Genomic DNA, 23560 nt, shown 5'->3' with positions numbered 1-23560 from the left:
TAATTTTCAAATTCCTAAATTCCACAGTTCTAACTTTGAAATTCTAAAGTTCTGATGTTCTAACATTCTGAAACTCAGTCGCTTTATGTTAATTTGTCTAGAGTGGGGTCCCATTCGAAATGTATCTTGGACTTTACGAGCCCAAGGGGATCCACTAACGACGATGCATATTCCACACTACTAGCGACATTGCATATTTGGTGCTGCATATTTTAGTAGCAGAATGTTTACATAGTAGAATATTCGGTAGGTTCTATCGTGCCTGATTATTCGGCTACTACTCACGTACCGATATTGTCATTAGTCCCGAGAGGATCGACGGGTGGTGGAGTTTCGATGAAAAGCGAGACTCCTTGATAGTTGACCGGAACAATTAAATTGCTTTAACCCGTTGACCCAATTTATGCGAGGCTATTAATTGAACACATTAGAAGTTCAGGCAGCATCCTGTTTCTATTAGTTCCTGACCATTATCAGCATCTGCTAGGAATAATTAATTCACTGAACGACGGGGAACCGGAGACACGAGACAAAGGAAAGAAGCTTGCGGGGAACACGAGCCAAACGTGTTTTGTTTCGAGCGTTCTGTGCGATCTGAAAGAGCGACAATTAAATTGCAACGTCATTGTTGACGGACAGCGCATCTTCTGTTATATTTTTTATCTCTATTTAGAATACGTTGGTGTATACGTAAAGCTTGAAAAATTAATGATACGAGCTCTTGAAAAGTCTTCATTGTGTAATGACCCTAAAAAAGGGTAATTTTTGGAAATTTTTTAAAAGAAATTAATGCAGCTTTTTAATTATTGAACTTCATAAATATATTCTAATGCATTTTAAAAATATTCAAAATTTTTTTTTGATTCGAATAAAAATATTGATTTATTTAATAGTTATGTCAGTGTCATGAATTTTTTAATTTTATACAAATTGTTCCTGTAAATAGGCAATTTACAATGTCAACAGTTTGTATAAATACAGCATAAAATTCATTTAACCGCGTAAAATATTAATTTTCTTTTTTAGAATTAAATTTTTCAAGAATTGAGAACTATGAAGAGAAACTCTGATTCGAATTCAGCGTAGAAAACTATTTATCGAGTAAATATAATAATTTGTATACATCAAGTTCGTGATGCGTTTCGAACAATATTTAGTATCTACCGAATGAAATGAATTTCATTCGTGATGTGGTTAACCATCTAACCACATACAACAATACGTTTTCCTATCCAACACAATGAATTCGATTAAAGTTACAATAGTTTGGATGGATGTTTCGTGGTAAATCGGTCATTCAGGTGGTTGAACTGGCGTGCTATTGGTATCTAGAAGTGTTAATTAAGACTACCAACAATTAACTGTAATATCGCAAAAGATTTACATCATTTCTAGTTAACAGAATTTTCAATGATTAATAAAAATTTTTCCTACTTCTCGCTTAATATTTCATGGTGTGATAGTTTACTAAAAAGTTAGTGAAAATTATTGTTATATTTTAATTACATTTTAGTTACATAATTTACCATTTCCTTTGGGAATCACAAGTGCCGGTTGACTCCTTAAAGAAATTGAAATCGTATTTTTTAATATTTTTGAAAATTTTCAAAAACGGTGTAAGGGTGACTACAACATTGGGCAAACTTTCGGGGGTGGTGGACTTTCTATCTATTACACCCAAAAGTTTCAGAGTTTGCATTCTACTATAAGTTTGCAAATTGTGTGCACAATTGCTATTGCAAAAATAAATTCTTTCCTCTTAATTTTTATGAATCATCATTATATGTACAGTGATATAAATACCTATAGCTATATAGCTAATGGAGATTTGTATAATTATATAATGATAATGTAATGCTTTTTCATAATGAAGATTTGATGATATAATAATTTTTCCATTGTTTTATGATGATGATTTAGAAAATTTCAAACTTTGAAATCTACCACAATTTTGAAAATTTTGAATCTAATTGTTATTACAGAAATAAAACCATTTTTAAACTTTTAAATCATTAAATTATTAAAATATTTCTTTTCGATATTTCTCTTGCAGTGTTATTTAATTATAGGTTATTATTTTTCTTTAAAATTAAATGTTTTGCTTGGAATAAATTTTAATTTTTGAACCAAGTTTGTCAATCAAGAGGCTCCTCGATAGTTTTGTAGTCTCAGGTTTCAGAAATCTAAATCCGCTCTTGCTTGAATTATTGTATTAAAAAATTTGCAATAGAAGGTGCGAAATATTCATCACTGAATACATTGTCATATTTCACTATCATATTGAAATTTTGTTGTAATCCTCTATTGTACATTTTTATTAAATCTGATTGAGCCTATTACGGATGTCAACGTGTTTATCTACTCACTTTTTAAATGATAATTAAATGATTTTTCAGGTGGATCGTGCGGAGAACGAGGAGGGCCAGGGAGGGGGTGGTCTGTCGACGTCTTCGGCGGGCTGCAGCGGTGCTTCCGGTTCGAGGATGGGCCCTGGGCCCGATTCCGGTAGCAGTGCTCCCTCTTCCGCTCCCCACTCGCTGGCTACCTCGAGAGACGAGGAAGACGACGAAGACAAAGAAAGTAGTGGCAGACGTTCCAATGGTCACACAGGATCGCGGTGAGTGAATTCGATTTCTTCCTTTTGATGGACATTCGTGTACCCTAGACAATCCTTTTTAACCGGCACAGCACGCTTCCTTGTACGTCGAGTGATGAGCGCTAACACTCATCAAGATAATAACTTCATAGTTTTTTTGTGTGTCAGGACAAATAGAGTCGACGACTCTACAGGGTCTACCATTTATCTCGGAACCCGTGTGCGTGCGAACTTATGAAAGTGGCAACAGCGTTAAAATTCGATAGGTGCGCTCTCTGCAAACCATTGCTGAAAGTATAATGTTATGTAGAGAGCTGTGGGGAGCGATGTAAAAATCCCTAGAGTTAAGTTGGTAATCGACCGAACTCTGGTCCGAGATTCGATTCGGGATACGAGTATGCACGACGAGCAGTGGAACTTCGACTCGGCTCGGCTCGGCTCGGCTCGGCAAAACTCGGACGCGATCGGCAGAGAGACAAACATACTCGTATCCCGAATCGAATCTCGGACCAAAGTATCGCCGATCATGCCAAACGTTGCGCTGTTGCCATATTAATGAGTTCACGCGCGCACGGGTTCCGAGATAAATGGTAGACCCTGTATAAGGAGATTATTAGGGGTATGCGAGTACCCGAAATTTCAGGTTCGATTCGAGTTTGGTAAAGTCGAAGGGGCTCGGGTACCTGACTGTTCGGGTGCTCGATACATTTCGATTTTACCCAACTCGATACGACTGCTCAACCCTTATGGGTACCTGCACGTCTCTAGAGATTATGTGTCATTCGGTGTGGATTCCACGTGTTGATTCACGTTGGAAGTTGGTACATAGGTTCGATTTATACTTCCTCATAGGTCTTTATTCGTTTCGTTTGATGTCTATTATATCCCGATAGGATAATTAATTATTGATTGAACGAAACTGGGTCTACAATAAACTAGAACTGTAAAACGTTTGTGTGGTACCTATACAATTGTAGTTGGACTGATTTATGCTCAGAACATTAAAATGAAGATATTTAGGTACATGAAGTATGACTAGTAGATAACGAGACTGATACTATTGATTTCAATAAGAAAATTTATTTCAAGTTTATCACAGTCTTAATATTTATACACCTTTCATTGAAATTTATCGACTTTTGTTGCATTTGTCTAGATTAAATTTAAGTACTACAGTAATGCCCCTACAATAGATGCCCGTTGGAACCACATCGCGTCGTCTAACGGGGGACGTAGGTGTTCTAGGAATTGCCGGTTCGTTCTTTAGCAAAAATACGAAACAATAAACTTAAGGAATGTGAAAGAAATAACGTCGGTGTTCGACTGTGTTGGTGACTCGTTGTCAGTGAAGCGTAAAAAAGAAACCATGGAAGTTCGTTCGTTCAAAGCAGTTTCAAAACTGATAAAATTGCCCTCCGTCTCCTACGGCAGGCCTGTCTAACTGCTAGAAGCGAAAGAGCCACTGCTCCCACTCTTACCGCTTCAAACTTCTCCCACCATCTAGTAGTGTCAGTATTGAGGCAGCGATTTCTAACAGCTAGGACCAGGAATACGCGTCAAATACAGGGTCTACCATTTATCTTGGAACTCGTGCGCGCGCGAACTCATGAATGTGGCAACAGCGCTAAAATTCTATAGATGCGCCCACTGCAAACCATTGCTGAAAATATAATGTTATGTAGACAGCTGTGGGGAGCGATGTAAAAATCCCTAGAGTTAAGTTGGTAATCGACCGAACTCTGATCCGAGATTCGATTCGGGATACGAGTATGCACGACGAGCAGTGGAACTTCGAGTCGGCTCGGCTCGGCTCAGCTCGGCAAAACTCGGGCGCGATCGGCAGAGAGACAAACATACTCGTATGCCAAATCGAATCTCTGACCAAAGTATCGCCGATCATGCCAAACATTGCGCTATTGCCACATTCATGAATTCACGCGCGCATGGGTTCCGAGATAAATGGTAGACCTTCTATTGGAAGAGTCGGGGAACCAACTGGAAGAGTGGGGGGAGCGGAGCACGAGCTCCGTGGTAGGGGAAGAACCCACGAGTGGCCCGCGGGCCGCATGTTAGACAGGCCTGTCCTACGGATAGGAGATAAAACTACATTTACTTTCAGGGCATTACTGTATTACTTTGAATCTTTTTAGGGGCAAGTATTAGGGTGCTGCGTGTACATACATATACAGGGTGTTCTGTTACAGGGTGGGTATTCTTCCAATGGGTAGTAACTGGGGTGATTCTGAACAAAATTTTCTTTTACCAAAATGCTAGTTACAGCTTAATTTTCAAATTATTAATAAAAGACATCGATTAATCAGAGAAGATCTGACATGATTGGGTAACATAAGAGTACTGCAAAGTTTGATAAAAATGATTACACAGTCATTTCATTAACATTCCCAATATAAAAACTACTGTTTAAAGTAAAAGACTGAAAGTATCTCAGTTAATATTTTTTAATTCAATCACGTGTATGAAATTAGAAAATTTTAGATAACTATAAAATGTATAGTACAGATTCATTATAAATATACAAAATCGTGTAAAAATTCCTTTTTATTTTTAAAACATTGTTAATGTTTTTTGTTTACAATAATAAAAAAACTCAATAGAGAAAAAAAAATGGCTTATCTCGGGATTAGTACCACACTCCGATTGTGTTCAAACTTCATACACTTATATGTTAGGTTATTGGTAACGTAAATATAAAGTTTCTACTTGCGGAAACTTTAACGTGCCGAGATATAGAAAATCGCGAAAACCGATCTTTTTCACCTTTTCTGGGCATTCTCTTCAAAAAAACAAGAAACTAGCTTAACCTAACCGAACTACTAAAAGAAAAGTAAGGTTCGGTTAGGTTATGGTTAGATTAGGTCGGGTGGCCGGGGCTGAAGCCCCGGTCGCCATTACACGCAGCACGAGGTGCCGCCGCCGTCGGGCGTGGCCCCGGGCGTCGACGGAGTTGGCACGTAGCGGGAGGCTCAAAGGTTGGACTCTCCGCCGAGATAGGGCCCCTATAGCCCCAGTGTAGGTCACCGTGGAGGTTTTAGTGGGTAAAATGGGTCTTTTCGAACATTTCCTCCACGTGAAGCATAAACGGTTGGGGTAGGTCTTTTTTTTTTAATTTAAACCATAAATTCGGTTAAGGAAGCGAGGAAACTCGATATACCACAACTTCGCACATTGGCATTTCCGCACGTTGAGACTTCGTATTTTAGTTAGTTATACCCTAAACACTCTCTACCTACAGTTTGAACAAAATCCAAGTGTGGTACTATTCCGAAGTCTTACCAAAAAAATAAAAAATTTGATGAGCATAAGAGATATTTTCAGTAAAAATTTCAAGTTAATAATAACTTCCAACAATGTGGACCAGTGAAATTATAACTTAACCTTCTTAAAATTCATAAGGACTGTTTCTGTTTATCTAATAACAATATTTATTCGCTTAATTGAAATATATGCAACGTAATTGGTCCACAGAATTCTAGTCTTGTTACTTACTAGCCACACATTGTATCTTCAAAAAAAAAAAAGAAATGAAAAATAAAAGTTGTATTTGATCTACAAGAATGCAGTTTCAAGTACCCAGTTTTATCATTCATACATATGAATGTCTTACAAAGGATGCTTCAAATGTGGTTCTCACTGATCTTAATAAAATTTGGTAGGATGATGGACCAGCATTTATACTAATTGTAAGCCACAGATGCCAAATCAATTTTATGAAGAATACGTTTAGAATTTAGGAAACAGCACTATCGGGTATATTTAGGTAATAGATCCTTTCATCCAGGGGTGGACTGACCATCGAGAGCACGAGAAAATTACTGGTGGGCCGGATGGGAATTAGGGCCTAATCAATTAAAATTACAGGCCGTATGCTATAAGAGAGCCCATTGTGTCACTAATCTTCAGTCCGCCCCTGGTTTCATCCCAAAGTGGCTATGGCGCAATGCTTACAGTAAGCGTAGATTTCAAAATTTTTTAAATAAATTTCCAGTTACATAAACTAAAAAGAAAAAAATGTTTACCTAACCAAATTGAATCCGAGACCAAAAATTGGAAATTTACCTTTACTGCTACGCCACTGTAATTATTGGATATACCCAATTGTGGGTTTCTGCCAATTTTAAACACATTTTTCTTCAAATTTCCTGACTACCTGTAATTCAAATTACAATTATGTTTATTATAAATCTATCATCCTGACAAATGTCATTTACCCCATTGTCATTAGCGACAGTTTGTTAATGAGGCTAATTGTGTTCATATAATTTAATCATTTACCACCCAAAAAGTTCCTATTTTCCATGAGTAAAGACGAGTTAAGGTATTTTCTTTCCGTAATAAAAATAAGTAGTATAACTGGAGGGAACAAGATTTTAAGATAAATCTGGAGAAACGAGTAAACTCGTCTTTCCTGTAATGGATTACGTTCATAATACAATTTCCAGATTTCCTTTTGTTTTTATATTGAGCATAGTTGTTCCTTCTTCTGTGTTATTGAGAAAAGTTGAAATAAAGAAAACAGCAGTTTGAAAGTGGGGGGGTAAAAGTGAATTCCTTAGGAAATACGTGTATCGAATTATTTGACCCAACCAGCTAAACGATAATCCGCACGAAGCACGGAACACTTCAGTGAATTTTAATTCTAAATCACGAACTGTTAGCCAACGAATCGAAATGTACTTTCAAGACGATGATAAACGCAACATAAGCTAATAGTCTGGTGTTATTGAATTTTTCATTGATTTATAGCATTTTTTAATTTTAGTCCTTGTGTCCTGAGAATATTTTTTATTAAGCTATATTAAACAATATTTCAGAGCATATTTCGTAAATTTGTAACTGCAAATATATTTTCTGTTATTTGACAGTGATATTTAAAAACTAGAATTTTTAAATTAGATTGAGAATTAGGTCGATAATGGTAAAAAATTGTATAAATGATGGAAATCGGTAGTTATTAAATTTTTAATTTATAAGATCTTTAAGTTTGAATCTCTGTATGCAGAGCATATTTTCCATCATGGTATTATAAATTATAGTTATGCTGTTATGCGGTATTTTTTTTGTTTTTGTTTTTTAACAGGAACATTTAAAACTAGGGGAACAAAAATTTAGATAAATTAAGAAATTGTAATTTAATAATAAAAGTATTCAGATATTTTTATAAATGGAAATATTTAATTCTGTGATGGAAACTAAAATACATATATTTTATTTCATAATTATTGTAGAGATATTTTTATTCAACAGTAACAGTAACATTAGATTTTGACATTTTTTTTATTATTTTGGTACCAATTTTCATATAAAGTTTTTAATTAGTAGATTAATAGAGTAAGAAGAAAAATCAAACGTACTAAATGTGTTCTGTTATGCAATTTCATTTATTAATAAACATTAGAGTCAAAAAGTGGATAATATGTGTTCTTGAATTATGATTAATCATCTTCAACTCAAGATCCACAATTATCAATGTTCCATTTAATTAACGTATGAAACCTGGGATTTCTAAATGAATAAAAATAAACGCAATTATCATTTAAAATAAAAGTTTGCTAGAAAACAAGAAATTAATAGTAACTTAATTATTGTACAACTTTTAAAGATAAACGTTATTAAATTGAAGGGGATGCCTGGGCTAACGAGCAACCCTTTCAACGTGGAAATTCTTCATTTAAGATATTCTTGGTTTAGTTGTCACTAACCGTAGCAACGATTTAAGCCCACAGTCTTATGAATTTTAATTTTAATGTTAAATATTCAAAAGCTGTTCGATACCGGGTCACGGTTCGACGCGCAATATTTTAATACATTCATGAGCAATAGAATGCTCTGTAATCGAATTTTCGTTAGGCCAGATTCTTCAATGAAGAACCAATTTCAATATTGCCAACGCACGCCAATTTGTTTTGTATTTGTTCCAAGGTCTCATCGTTTGAATTTGTATTCCAACCACAAAATGAAACAAAGGAATTATTTATTTTCACTTTTAAGATTCTTTCATTAGTTGGTTAATTGTTTTAATTTTATTAATGTTCAAAATAATTGCAGTCTAAAAATTTATTACGCTAATAAAAGAATTTTTTTTGCTTCTAGCACTTTCAAATTTAGCAACAATTCTAAAGAATAACTTAAAAATATTTTCAGGTTAAATATTATTTTTCAAATATAATTTCTTTTTTATGCTTTGTAACCATTTTGGGGATTCACTCTACACTGTACTCAATACAAAATTCTCAGTACAGTTTCGTGGCAAAGGAGGAATTGGGAGCCAGTAAGGGGTCAATACAGGGGACGGGTTTCGTGGCACTTCCTGGACGTCCGTACAATGCTTCGCGGGGGAGTACACGAGGAGGATTGTTGGGGAAGGGAGGTCTCAGGGTTGGGAAGGATTCACCAGAAGTTCTTTTACGTTACGCGTAGGAGGATAATTGTAGAGAAAGGGGAATCTTCAAAAGGGATCGGAAAAGGGATGGTACGACGAGATCGCGGAGTATAACGCGCTGACGGAGAAGGTGGTCGTTGCCGAAACTCAGAACAATACAATAGTAAGATAAGGGCTTACTACACTCGTAGCACACTCGCACTTTCACACCAATCGCTTCTATAAACTTCGCTATCTAACTCAAAAAGATCTCTATATACTCGCTATAAACGCTCAATGCTAATTGGCGGCTCGTCGCCGCAGCAGAATGTTTTTGGGGAGGGGATGGGGCTAGGTTGGGGGCCTCTTCCGGCACTGGGATAGATCGATTATCGATTATCGATTTGCTGGTAATCGGGATCGATGGGGCGGATGGAACTTCGGTGATGACGGCGGCGGGCTGAATTCTTCGGGCTCGGCGACAGATGGCTCCCTTAGTTAGCTTTGGCCGTCTTTAATGGGCTGATGGACCTTGGTCTGCTTTCCGGGTTGCTCCCTTTCTGGGGAGGGGTGATGGTGCTGTCGCCAGCCTCGAAGCCCCTTTGACTACCTGTTGGGGTCTTCTCCGTCGCCTCCATCGGCCCGTTACCGGCGGGTGGGAAAAGGGGTTAGGTGAGGAAGGGGTTATTGTTGGGTTTTAAGATCGGAGCGGGAGGAAGCGCAGCGATTGTAACGGGGGGGCACACGTAACACCACGTTACAGCTTATAAGTTCAAATTTGGTTAATTAATTTCAATTGACAGTATTAACAAAAAAGAAGAATATGTTTTTTATATTCGTTAAAAATTTCATACTTTGTTTATAAAATTAATGTAAAATTATTGTGCCCATTATTATTATTATGCACAGTCTATGTATATACATAGATATTGCTCTTCGCATATTTATAATATAAACAAAATATAGAAATGGTTAACTCTTGAACAGCGGAACCTGGGTCAATCGTGACCCAAAGTAAAAATATTAACCTAAAGTTAAATGTATCATTTTTAAACAAAAGAGTTTTTTATACTGGAAGAATAATCTTTAAAGGAATAATGTAAAATTTAGAAAGTGAAAATAGTATAAAATACAAAGTTACATTAAAATTGTGGCTCTCCCCATGGTCCGCCGATCGAGGTTTAAACATTTATTTGCTTCATATTATTGTCAAATAAGATAAAAAAACCTTTAAAAAACATATTTAATATTTACATATAATTTGATTTTTCTTCCGTTTCCTCCATTCCATTTTTACCAACTCAAGTTGTGCAGATCTCAAGTTGTTCCTGCAGAGGATATGTCATATTTTCTTTACAAAAATTTTACAACCAATTCGAATCACCATGTCAAAATGTGGGCAAAGTTATATCTTTCTTACCATGTTATACCTCCTTTCAAAAACCAATATTCCAAGTGTCTTTCCTATCACGTATCCAACATCGAATTAGCGTGTTTTCGTTGGAAGTTGGCTGGTTGCAAGTCTGCTTGTTGTCACAGCCTCAAAGAAACAAGATTTTCAGTCAGGTAGAGGAACAAAAAGCTTTGGAGAAACTTGTCAAGGTTAGTAACGCGTTTTATACGTATCACGTATCGGAGGTTACGTGTTTGCAGGTGCAAAGCTCGTTCCATCAGCCAGAAAGCTAAAAAGGTACGTAACGGGGGCTAAGGTTCGAGGTAAAAAGTCACGTTACGTACACTTCTGTCCGTAAGTTGTAGGACACTCTACTGTTTTAAAATAACAACTGAATTATGTTACATATTTAGTTACCTATTTTACACTATGTATTAACAATTATTTTGAACTTATGCATTATAATATTAAAATTATCCAAAACAATTACTATAATGGAGGGATTAAATTATTACTCGTCCGTGAATTATATGTATATAAATTTTCACAAAGAGATCTGTCGTCTGTTCTGATGGAAAATCTATTATGCAGCAATTACAAATAATTTTGTTATGCATTTAAAATTTTATTTAATAGGAAGGATTAAATATTAGTTATTGAATTTATTAACTAAAGAAAATGACTAATTAATCACCAATTACTAATTATTAAATACCCATTACATTAGTAATGATGGTTATTTCAATTGTTAGATCTCTAATGAGAAATCTTTAGATAAATCAAGGAAAACAGCGCTCCACGTCAAAACAAAATTTATGAATATATTTAGAGAGATCTTGGATAAAACTATAGAAAAATACTCTGAAAACATTCAACGAAAGACTAATAAAATTCATTGCATTCATTATCGTAAAATAAAAAGCATGTATAAATAAAAAATTCAAAACTTCATATATTTCAAGATTTAAAAATTATATTTAGTACAAATAATTATTTGATTGAACTCGAGGGTGGGGGTGGTTACCGGACATACGAAATTTTATAATATTCAACAATTAAAACTTATATTATTTTGTTCCTAAATTACTTTAAATATTAATATCGTCAAAATTAAAATTTTGAGAATTTTTATTTTCCCTGTAACACCATTTTCGTACCGTGCATCTCTTTAACTACACCTTTTATACTTATTTTTAGTGTACCTTTCTAACTTTGTAAAAGGCACAGATTCCAATTTTCAGTATAAGTGGGACGAATGGGAGTAAGAAATCTATCAGGGCTACTTTGTGCACTGATGTGATTTTTGTACGTGTTCACTAAAACAATCAAATATGACAAAACGATGGATTTCTGCTTCCTTATTTTATATTACAAACATTATTAACCCTTTGCGGTTGAAAATGATCAACGAATTTGTAGCCAAAAAAATTACAGTGGTTCTGCAATTCTCATATTCTACAGATGTCAGTTCTCTTGACTTCTTTTTATTTTCCAATATTGAAAATGATACTAAGGGTCATCATTTTCATGCAATGGAAAGCATTCAAAAGGTCGTAATCAATCAAGTGGATACTCTTACGAACAAGAACTTCCAGTATCGCTTCAAGAAGTAGGAAGAAACATCTTCATCCTATGAACTACTTTAAATGAGACCACTTTGATTTATAAAAGTGTAACGTAGAAAAATTTTTATTATAGAAATAAATTTAACGTCTGAATAATTTCCAACGGGTTTCAAATTGAATGGTCAAAGATTGCGCATTGCGAAGCAATTAATTTGTTCTTTTCTACTTCCTTTACTGGAGACTCTTTGTCTCCTTTTTTGAGTGATAATTGTGCAATGAAGTGGTCTTACTATTATATAGGGTATCACCTAAAACGGGGCCAAGATATATTTCTAAAATAGTATAAGATAGAGAAAAATGTCGTTAAGAAAAATTTAATACCGTCGAATGTTATGTATATCACTTGCTACGCATGCAGTTTTCAGAATTGGAGGAACTATTATGCATAATAATTTAGAAATAGTACAAAATTGTTTACCAAGAAGATCGAAGGATTTTCCAAATAGCTACTGATTTGATGTCAAAAGACTGCTTTGCATCAAAGCGCAAACAAACCGCGTATCTCGCCGCACTCGAATGCAAAATGTAATTGGCTTGAAAGTAATTAGCGAGCCGTTGCGGGGGCGACACAGAATTGACGTTATTAGATCCCGTTAATGGCATTAAAACAACTTGACCAGCATACCATAATTCGAAAAAGATAACGAAATTACGGCTTGACCAAGACGATAAAACCGAATCGATTTTAATCATTACAAAAAAAATATTCCTGAAAATTTTCTAGAATTATCAAAAAAATAAATTAAGCTTCTTTACTTTAATATTATTAAAAATGCATGTTTTATTTTCTTTCCATTCATTTGTATAAGAAACAGTACGATCAGTGCATGTATTTCTTCGGATATTAATATTCTACAATATTTAATCTACCGAGTACAACGTTTTTTGATTCATTGTAATTTATTTTACGAAAGTTACATGTAATTTGTTACAAATTTCATGTGTAAAAGGCAATTTTTCTGAAATTTTTCTAAGACATATGTTGCATCGGTTATTAAATTTAAAAAATTTCAAGACTAACTTTTTTCATTGTAAAATCGAATGCTTTAAATTGAGATTTAAAGACTGAAACTTAATAATATTTTCAATTGTTTAGAATAATAGCAATAAACAATCTTTTTATCTAGTAAAACTTAAATACATTTCTCAAAAACTAACTAGTTCTTACGAAGTAAGCCGTCTCCAATTTTCGTAGTACCTATTACAACTATTACACCTATAAAAGTAGATACAATATAATACAATTGTAAAATAATTACAATATTTATATCTCTATATCCATATCATTTAATTTCATACTACACCAATAATAAATTCTTCAATGCTTCTTACATTGACTTTTAATTTTAAATTGGAAAAAGTTGGGTGATTTATAATCTTCGGAATCTATTATAAATGTTCCTGTTCTCCTCCAGAAATCTCGAGGCTTATTATATCCCGTAAATCTACGTAACTCATTGTGACTCTATCTTAATAATCAATAATCAGTTACAAATTAAATTCTGTATCTTGAAATTTTCAACGTCTATAAACCTTTCTTTTGCTCCTATAAAGAATCTGTTTATTTCAAGATAAAAGCAATAAAAGTAGAAAAATAATGCGTCTACGGTCAGAATCAGATTGCATTAAATGTATTAGATAACGTTGCAATCAAGAGAGGATTGGTAGCTATCATCCGGACAAAGGGTTTAATTACCTGGTGGAGGTTGTTACGTCTCCCAGTCAGACGCAATAAGGACATACCATCTGGGATCTGGGATCCTTAATCAAAAGTCGACCTCTCGAAAGACCTCGCAACAATTCTTCGAACTTCGATTTAACAAGCTCTCTCGATGTTGAAGTGGAAAGTCGATTGAAACTGGTGCATAGGCGTAACAAGGACTACTTGTCTCCTCGAGATTTCCATTGCTCTCACTGTTTCATATTGAGTCATCCTTCTTTCGGTTGGATAATTTTATAATTCCTGCAAAACGTTTATATTCCTCTTTATGATAGTTCAATTTTTCAGATTTTATAAAAACCTAGTTTTACTTTAACCAGTGCCGACGTTGGGGGGGGGATCGTCCAGGGCGCTAGATCTGTAGAGGGCGCCACAGCCCGGTGTCGTATGCGTTTATTCATTTATATCCGTTTAGTAAAGCTGCTACATATGTAGTTTACCAATTTTCACAATCTAACTACAGATTCATCGTTTCATATTACCTTGTCTTTTTTTCTTAAAAATTTTGAGCCCCTGAATGGGCGCCACGATAATCTTGCCCAGGGCGCCAATATTGCTGAAATCGGCATTGACTTTAACATAATTTAGTAAACGGACCCATTATCGACCTATTGTATAGTATTGAGCACATTAATCGTCCCTAAGGAAAATAGCGTTACAGGAGAAGCAGAAATTCTCTAAATCTTAATTTTGACGATTTTAATATAAAAAATGATTTAAAAATTAATAGCACAGGTTTTAGTTATTAAATATTACAAAATTTACATTACCGCGAAGGGGATTGTAAGAACGGAAAATTTTTCGAGCTTCCAAGTTCTTATTTGAAGGAGGGAGAAGAGTAATCATTGAAGAGTATCATCTTTGAAGTCTATAATGATGCAAGAGCACCACTAGTATGCTTGAAAATTTGTGTCGAATTTGTGCACAGGGTCTACTGTATTTCTTTTTAACAGAACACGTTTACTCCATCAGATGAACGTGGTATTTGACTATACCAAATGATTGTGATTGTCGAAGATTTTTATAAATTATCATTATTTGACGTAATAAAAGTTCTCTAAATTAAAAACTAAACTTAAGAAAGCAAACACTAGCAACTCATATTCCAAAAAACGATGTGTTGTACATAAAAAGAAAATCCTGCCATAGTACCATTAGATTGAGGACATTTATGCATTTATTTATAGAAATGCATAATTGCAATATTTTATAGAAATTTATTTGTATAAATGTCCAGAATTTAATTATCGTATATTTGATTTTCTACTGGTTATTGTACCAGTTTTCAATACCTGATCCTATAGGTACGTAAAATTGCTTTTTCATTGCAATCTCTGCACCACTTTGACAGGGTTTTCTGTCGTTTAATTTGCTTTCTAGAAATTGAAATCTTTTTGTCTTTCAGAAATTTTGAACTGTTCACAATTTTAACCATGTTATCCTGAATCACAGCTGTCTAATTTGTCAACGGGTTATTTAAATGGAAATGCACCAAAATCTGCATCATAAATATTTCAAGAAATATCGTATGTCAATTTTTATAGTAGGATATATTTGTAAACGCAATGATAAAATCCACCAGTGTTCAAAATTGCAAGGAAACTGCTGACCTGAAGTCTTACGTGCTCCTCGTACCTAAGACATTTTTCACTCGGATTGCTTGAGCGAAGTGTAATCTCATCCTGACAAAAGAGACTCAGAAAGTCTACATCTATGCCAGTATGTATAGCCAGCACACCCAAAAAAAGAATTTTCCACCGACCTAGATGCAATGTATCTTTGCTATCCGAATAAGGCTTAGATAAATTCACTGTGTTTGCCAGAGTTTGATTTCCGAGCTGTGTTGCTTTTCTCGAAATTGGAAAATGTACTAAAGAGTGTGGAGTATTGGATAACGTACACTGATTCACAAAGAATAGTTTTAAGAGGATGTATACACGTATTGATACTTGAGAGTTAGAATCGGATAAGTTTCCGAATGACCCCGCCAAAATTGAGAACTGAGGTTTGGTATATAACCTAAATTGAGTACCAGAAACCGATTAAAATTGGTTTCAGAGCTGGATATCATACCGTTTTTGAGATATCGTGGTAAGAAATTTTTGTACAATTTTGGGACTACGTATGCGCTATTCGATACTGCGCATGCACAAAACATAACCTAATCTAACCTAACCTAACCTTACCACGATATCTCGAAAACGGTAAGACACCCAGCTCTGAAACCAACTTTAATCGGTTTTTTGTAGTCAATTTAGGTTATATACCGAAGCAGAGTTCTCAATTTTGGTGGAACCATTCGGAAACACAGCCTTAGAATCTTTAATAGAATAGAGTCTTTAAACTTACTGTTAAAATTTTGAACCTTCAACGAATTTAAGTGCGTGATGCTTGAATTTCTAAAGGAATCCATCATCCATTTTATTAGAAATTCTTTGATTTATCTAATTACAATAGAAATAGTCCTATTACATATTCGAAGTTACAAATTGTGGATACAATGAAATATTGTGAAAATTATAGACAAGACTTATTTAAAATAAAATGTATATTAACTAATGAAATTTTCAATATTCTCAATATTCTCAACAATCTCAACATTCTCAAGATTTGCTGAAATGTTGAAAAAGTGTTCAAACCTTTTCTGAGTAAGTAACTCTCAATTTAAACTACACATTCAATGTGGCTACAAATTTTTATTGCCAAGAACAGGTGCCTTAATATTAAAAAAAGAATTATTTTACAAACACACAATTCTGAGAAATTAATTAGTTTTGACTCAAAACTTCTACCTCTTTTGTGTGTTTAAAATTATTTTTATATAATTAATGAAAAAATCGATCTTCTCTTTCATATATTTTAGACATCTTCCAATTAATATTCCATCTTTTCTTCAATTATGAGTGTAATATAACTTTGTATCATCATAATGTCGAGTGTCTATTGTATTAGTCGCTGTTGAAATAACATGAATATTTTGTAGATTACGGAAAGTTTGTACGATAGAAGGTACGATTGAAGTAGAACGCAATTATTATGTTGACAAACTGCAAATAATTTATCAAGTGTACGGTATAATTGACGTGAAATGTGGTTACGGTTGTAGAGTATAGAAAGTGTTTAAGGCACTGAGGATGATCGAAGTATGTATAATGCAATTTGTCGAGATTAAAAAGTTTGATGGATGTGCAGTGCGATTAAAATAAGATATAGCACGGTCAGATTAAAAAGTTTGACGAATGGACGATGAGATCAAAACACAGTGGAACTTAGGAAAATTAAAGTTTGTTAAATGAACGAGCCAAGATGACAGTAAATTGCAATTTAATAACTGACGTGTGAAGTACAAGAAAATCAAAATAAAAGCATACTTTGACAAGATTAAAAGTATTAAAAAGTAAACAGCAGAATAGTATGTTATTATTAGACGAAAAATAAATTTAAAGATGAAAGCATAAAATCATCAAATGGAATTTATTTTGTAACTATTGGATATGGGTGTTTAAATAAAACAGTTTGTTTTATATTTTAAAAACTGACTTTATTACACAGCTCGGAAAAATACGTCTAACTCATGTCAGCAGAACTCTCAAAAGCGAATGAAACGTCGACACCCTCAAGCAAAGATGGGGTCTGTTTTCTGGACCTGCAAATGTTTAGGGGACTGCCTAGCGATGCAGTCCCTTTTCCTAGGTGACGACAACCAGACACATCTGGTTGCCTTACTATTATAAGAATTCCTGCCAACACGTGGTCGGGAAACAGCGTAATGATTTTCTCTCCTTGTGCGTTCCTTTGACAAGTTTTTATTATTTAATATAACGCAAAAAGGTATAACGACGATACCGCGCTGCACGAGATCCCTTTCCTACACTCGATACTGTCCTTACACAAAATTATCACGTTAGTAGGCGAAGCGATCCTTTGTTCGCACTTACAAACTGTCTCTCACGTATACCGTTCGACGGTCCTTTGTCCAATGTCCCCACTTCGCGGATATATCGCGATCGCGTTAAGGCTGGTTCAGACACGGCTACATAGTAGTTTCGTCGAGTGGCGAGTAGTTTAGTGTATGGACACTACAATTTACGGCTGGTTCAGACACGGCTAGTAGTTTAGTCGAGTGGTGAGTAGTTTAGTGTATGGACACTAGAGTTTAGTCGAGTAGTTTAGTAAAACGGTTTAGTCGAGTCGATCCGTTTCATTGTATTTTGCTGGTCGAGTAGGCTTCCCCCACCACTAACTAGCCTTCGGGACAGACCTGTCCGGACGCATTTCTTTAGTCAAGGGATATATCTTGAACTCTTGATTTTCAAAGCTCAACTGTACTAGTCCGGACACTTTTCTATGCACTAAACGGTTTAGTAGTAAGTAGCTACTCCCCACTCGACTAAACTACTAGCCGTGTCTGAACCAGCCTTTAGACTCGGGATTTCGTTTGATTTCCCGCCAGGTGGGGGTTTCGGTCTGGCGCTTACACTATTGCCTTTGCCTAGGTTTTGAACGTAGAGGCATTTTTGCTTTTACTTAAAAGAAACAGTTTCTCTACAGTTACCTTCTGTTAGTTATAATCCAACAGTAACAAATGAAGAAATTTGTTAAATACAAGATACAATTAGGTACATAAATTTGTAGTTTCTTAATAATTTAAATTTTTACTAGTAAATAAAATTATTATACTTTGAAGCATTTAAAGAAAGCTTTTTGTTCTGATATTGAAAAAAAATAATTAAAAACATAAAATTATCAATTATCAACAACAAAATTATGAATATGGTACAAAAATTAAGAAGCTTATAAAATGTAAACTATAAACTAAAATAAAAATAACCCTTGACGCATTTAAAAAAGCTCTTTGCTTCGATATTAAAAAAAAAATGCAAATCTAAAAGTATGTATATGTATGTATGGATGTTTTATTTTTAAAAGAGCGTTCCCCAACCTTACAATTTTTTAACACAAAACCAGTATACTTTTATACTTTTCACTTATCCTGAAGGTTATATTCCTGCCGTCTTTTTAAGTACATAAGTACAGTACATAAAGTACAGTAACGTAGAGTGCTAAAAGCTAACCTATACATAAATAATAAAATAAAAGTAAAATAAAAATACAAATAATGTAGATAAAGTAAATACAAATAAAGTAATGTAGAGTAGTGTAAAGCGAAAATTAAAAGTAAAAAATAACAAAAATATATGAAATTTAATATAACAATGAAAGAAAAATAGTTAACTATAACGCAAAGTCTCTATTCTTTAATCCTTTATGTTTCTTTCTTTTAACTCAGTCTTCTTTAGTGCTTTGGTCCACTCTCTTTTCCCTTTTCTTCCTTCTTCCTGTGCCTCCCTCACTTCTTTCTCTCTTCCGTCCCTTTCATCCCTCTCCCCGCCAATCTAAAAGTATCAATATATAATTTATCTTATTAAAATTAAGAAGTCTGTAAAGTGTAAATACAGTTACAAATTAAACATTTTATAAAATTTCCGCGTAATTTAAAGTCTGGATAGCAAATAAAAATTCTTTACTTTGATATTAAACATTCTAAAGTAATTTTAGCATCGGGATAAACTTTTTAAGTAACAGAGTTTTACATTTTTCATCAAAAGTTAGTTTCTTTGATTCTCAAGGCTTAATGAAACTTTTCTTTGACTGTTATATCAGAACTTTACGTTTCTGTGCAAGTCTCATTTGCCTTTTATGTTTCTGTTTATTTTACGCTTTTATTTACACACTGTTTCTTAATTCAACTACTTCAGCTATGCAAGAGGTTCTTTCTCTTACACCGAAAGTTTCTGCTTTGTGTAGCTTCCTAAACGACGTATTATATTTCTTAAAGAGTTCCTACTGAATTCTTAGAACATTCAAAATCTCAGCAGGATGAAGTTTAGTATATTAAACAACAAATAATTAATTTATTCAATTTTATTTTGTTAGAATTATTACTATTTCATATCATTTAAAATTTCCATAGAAATACAAATTTTTATGAAATATATACTACTACGAATTCTGCGTTCAGGATTGATAAAAACAATTCCTAATTTTTCCAAAACTGTTAATATTGTATAGCAGAATTTATTCTTTTTATTTAAGTTTTTATTTAATAATCATTTTAAAATTCGATGTTGATTGCTAGTTAAAATACAGATTAATAAGGATTCCTTTTGTTCTATCAAGTTCTAAACAAACAGCTGTGATTATCAAATTGTTTATTTTATTTAAAAGATATTTTGATCATAATTTTGGTCTTCTTCAGATTACAATTACTGTTACAAAAAAATGATGTATATTAAAAAATGACAATATTGCACAATACTATGTTATTATTATTATTTTTTTTTTTTTTAATTATTTTATGGCATAATAAAAATATATTCATTCCTAATAATAAATATATTATAATTGATACAAATCATCGTACACGTAAGATAAATTAAAAGCCATTCTCCGAATCGATACTCGTCTGGCCATTAATGAAGGGCGCTAATAATTTCTACATTAGCCTAATGAATTACCACCACGAATAAAGAACTATTGCCATGTGCTATTACTCTTCGTTCAATAAAAAGTTATTTTCATTATCAAACATCTTTATTTCCTTGTTGAATATATTTGTGTAACGAGTGTTACACACGAAATCAAATGAAATGGTTATTTTATTACTTAACTCTGTTATTATTGAATTACCAGTGTAGGGCCAGCAATAATTGTATTTACCGATTGTAATATAATACCGTTTGAAAATCTATGGTTAATTGTTTTGCTGCAATTTGTGGATGCGAAATATGTACTTTCATTAATTTATTATTTATTATAAGATTTATGTTAACCGTGACGAATTATGGTATATTATAATTAGTGGAGGGGAGTGCGGGGGCTCTCCCCGTTGTAGATAACTCAAAATCTATTACAGCTATTATCGCAAATTATAGATATAGTACAATGCGATATTACAATTAAAGTATGTACAAATATGTTCTAACAACACTAGTGGAACGCCCCGTGCTACGCACGGGAAATTAATCAGTTAAAATATAAATTTGACTTTGCCCACCATCCACCCCAAACTCCAATTCCATGATAGGTATTAAGCAGGCTGTTACTGTATTCAACTGTGTTTATGTAGAGGTTTACTGTATGTAATAGGAGATCTAAAGGATCGTTAGTGCGATCCATAGACTTTCTATAGAAAAATTGAAACCTCTGTAACTTTTGACTCCGACCACAGAGACGCACAAACACAACGGTTTTGAGTTAGTCTCGATGAGACCTTTCTATCGACCTATAGAGCGTATTTGACGGACGTCTTTGCGCTTTATATATATAAGATTTTATTTATTATTAAGATTCTTTATTATTATTCTTTATTATTTATGAAGATTCTAATTATTATGAATGTAAAATTATACGAAGAATTTTTTTAAATTAAACTAAACAAATGAAATATGCATATAATGAATTTCTATGCTTCGAATAATTCTAATTTTTCAGAGATATGAAAAATATTTCACCAAAAAAGTGGGACACTTCAAAGAGTAAAAGTACACCTGAAGGCAGATGAACTCAAAGAAAATTATTCCTCGTACTTTCCGAGTTTCCTTTTTGATGCTTGATTTAGAGGAACGAAGATCGAAGGGAAGGAAATAAGACTTCCGGTTATTCAAAAGCAAATCGAATTTACTACCCAGGAATGTTCCATTTCCGTGCTTCGTGCGACGCATCGGTTGCTTGTGCGTTTTTCCCTACCGTGCGATATATTTAAATGCATCTGGAATTTATTGCCCGATAAATGGTAACGAATCGCGAGAAAGCCACGATACGTGACGACAGAATTTCTGCTGCAACGAAATTGAAATTGGCTGTTCATCGAATTGTGTCAGGAAGATGCGAAAATTAAATGTGATCAAAGGATACCTAAAAAACGATCACATCTGTTAAACACATTTAGCACATAAACGAAGGATCTGAAACCTAAATTGTCACGGGTAAACTATAAGTCGTTAGCAGGACTATGTCTAGTGCTTTTCTGATATTAGACATATGAACGTTAATTGGAGTCCTTTTATATTATACATATACAGGGTGTCCCAGAAAGAGTGTTAGTCCTTTAAAGGGGCGGTAGCTGGGGTGATTCTGAACAACATTTTCGCAAAGGAAAATTGAAACTTCGTTTTTGAATTATTAAGGAAAAACACTGGCCAATCAGAGCGCGCGGGCTCAGGGACGGCAGCCTCGACTACCGAAACGAACACTTTCGGCACCCTGGCGGTATAGCAGGAGACGTTGCGCGTTGGAAAAATAAATGAATCGAACTAATTTAATTTTTATTGGATTTTGAAGTCAAAGCCAGGGGTTTTATTTATTTCGTGCAGTAGTGAAAAACACCTCTGTTCACCGAACCCTAGACACCAGTCTATTTTGCCTAGGGATAAACGTGGCCTTGGTCACTAGGAGGACCATTCAGTATCCATGTATAGTTAACCTTTTTGACTCGACTATTTCCTATTTGGATCTTAATTTTTTATTATTTAAATAAAGATTACCCTGCACGTTTCTATGTTGTTTATTGTTATTGTTGTCAATCATAGTACATAGTAAGTGTATATTTATATAAATTTAAACAAAATACAAAATAACGCATACATGTGACGCAGATTGGCCCACAGAGGGTCAGAAACATTCGATGGGGCATATGTGCTCTACCGGAGTCAAAAGGGTTAAACTGTTGTTCTAGTTTAAAATTTCAGATCAAACGGGTATAATGGCTAGTTAATATTTTTACCGAAACTTTCCCTGTTGAGTGAGGCGTCTTATGATGTCACCAGGACTAGGATGTCACGTCGAGTCCAAAGAGCAGAACTAGAATAATATTATTTTAAAAGGTGATTATTCATATACAGACTGTTCTGTAACTTACATTACTCCCGGAAATGGAGGGTTGCTGGGGTGACAGTGAACAACTTTTTCCTTTACCGAAATGTTGGTTAAAGCTTCAGTTTTGAATTATTAACGAAAAATACTGTCGCGCGGGCTGAATCGCGAGTGTTGGCTATTGATTACGATCGAACGGTGGCCGTGAACAAGCGCGGCGACGCTACATCGGCACAATCTGCGGCTTCGTTTTCGAGATATAAGCAATTGAAAATTGGAATGTCAATTTCCGAAGCGTGTGTTTTGCTTTCGAACAGCTGACAGCTGAGCAAGTAGCCCATTTTTTAGTGTCCGGGGTCAGCGTCCGGCCAAACGGAGACGTAAAAAGACAGAGATGCACATCTGCCTAGGAATTGCTCAGCTGTCAGCTGTTGGAAAGCGAAACACGCTCTTTGGAAGTTGATATTCCAATTTTCAGTTGCTTATATCTCGAAAACGAAGCCGCAGATTGTGCCGACGTGGTGTCGTCGCGCTTGTTCATGACAACCGTTCGAACGTAATCAATACCCAACACTCTCGCGATTCAGCCCGCGCTATAATTGGACAGCGTTTTTCGTCAATAATTCAAAACCGAAGCTTCAACCAACATTTTGTCAAAGAGAAAAATTGTTCAGAGTTACCCTAGCAACCCCTCATTTCCGGAGTTACGGGACACCCTGTATTATAGTATCCACTGCGACATGCTCATTTTATGTTCTTATAAAGTTATTATCAATATGATTATACTTTGCTTCTTCAATCGATTTAAAAATATTTCCAAAAATACGAAGAAGGACAACTATGCAATAGTCAAATATTCCTTTTTTTAAGTCACTTTCTTGAAAAATGGATTATAATTTGTGGAACTCTTGTTGCTTACAAAAATAAAGCTTTTGCATTGATTTACTAAACACAGATTATTTGTTTGTTTTTT

General features: G+C 34.3%; 1 protein-coding gene across 1 annotated transcript in view; it reads left to right on the top strand.

Annotated features, from left to right (window-relative positions):
- LOC114878195 overlaps positions 1-23560 on the top strand; it is a 164477-nt gene that overhangs the window by 7074 nt on the left and 133843 nt on the right. Inside the window, exon 3 of the mRNA XM_029191711.2 lies at positions 2397-2617. Within this exon, the coding sequence (XP_029047544.2) occupies positions 2397-2617 (221 nt within the window). The remainder of the gene's footprint in view (positions 1-2396; positions 2618-23560) is intronic.

Source organism: Osmia bicornis, chromosome 6 (assembly GCF_907164935.1).
Source record: "Osmia bicornis bicornis chromosome 6, iOsmBic2.1, whole genome shotgun sequence".
NCBI lineage: Eukaryota > Metazoa > Arthropoda > Insecta > Hymenoptera > Megachilidae > Osmia > Osmia bicornis.
Note: the sequence above shows the minus strand (reverse complement) of the source record. Positions and strands in the feature narration are given on the sequence as shown.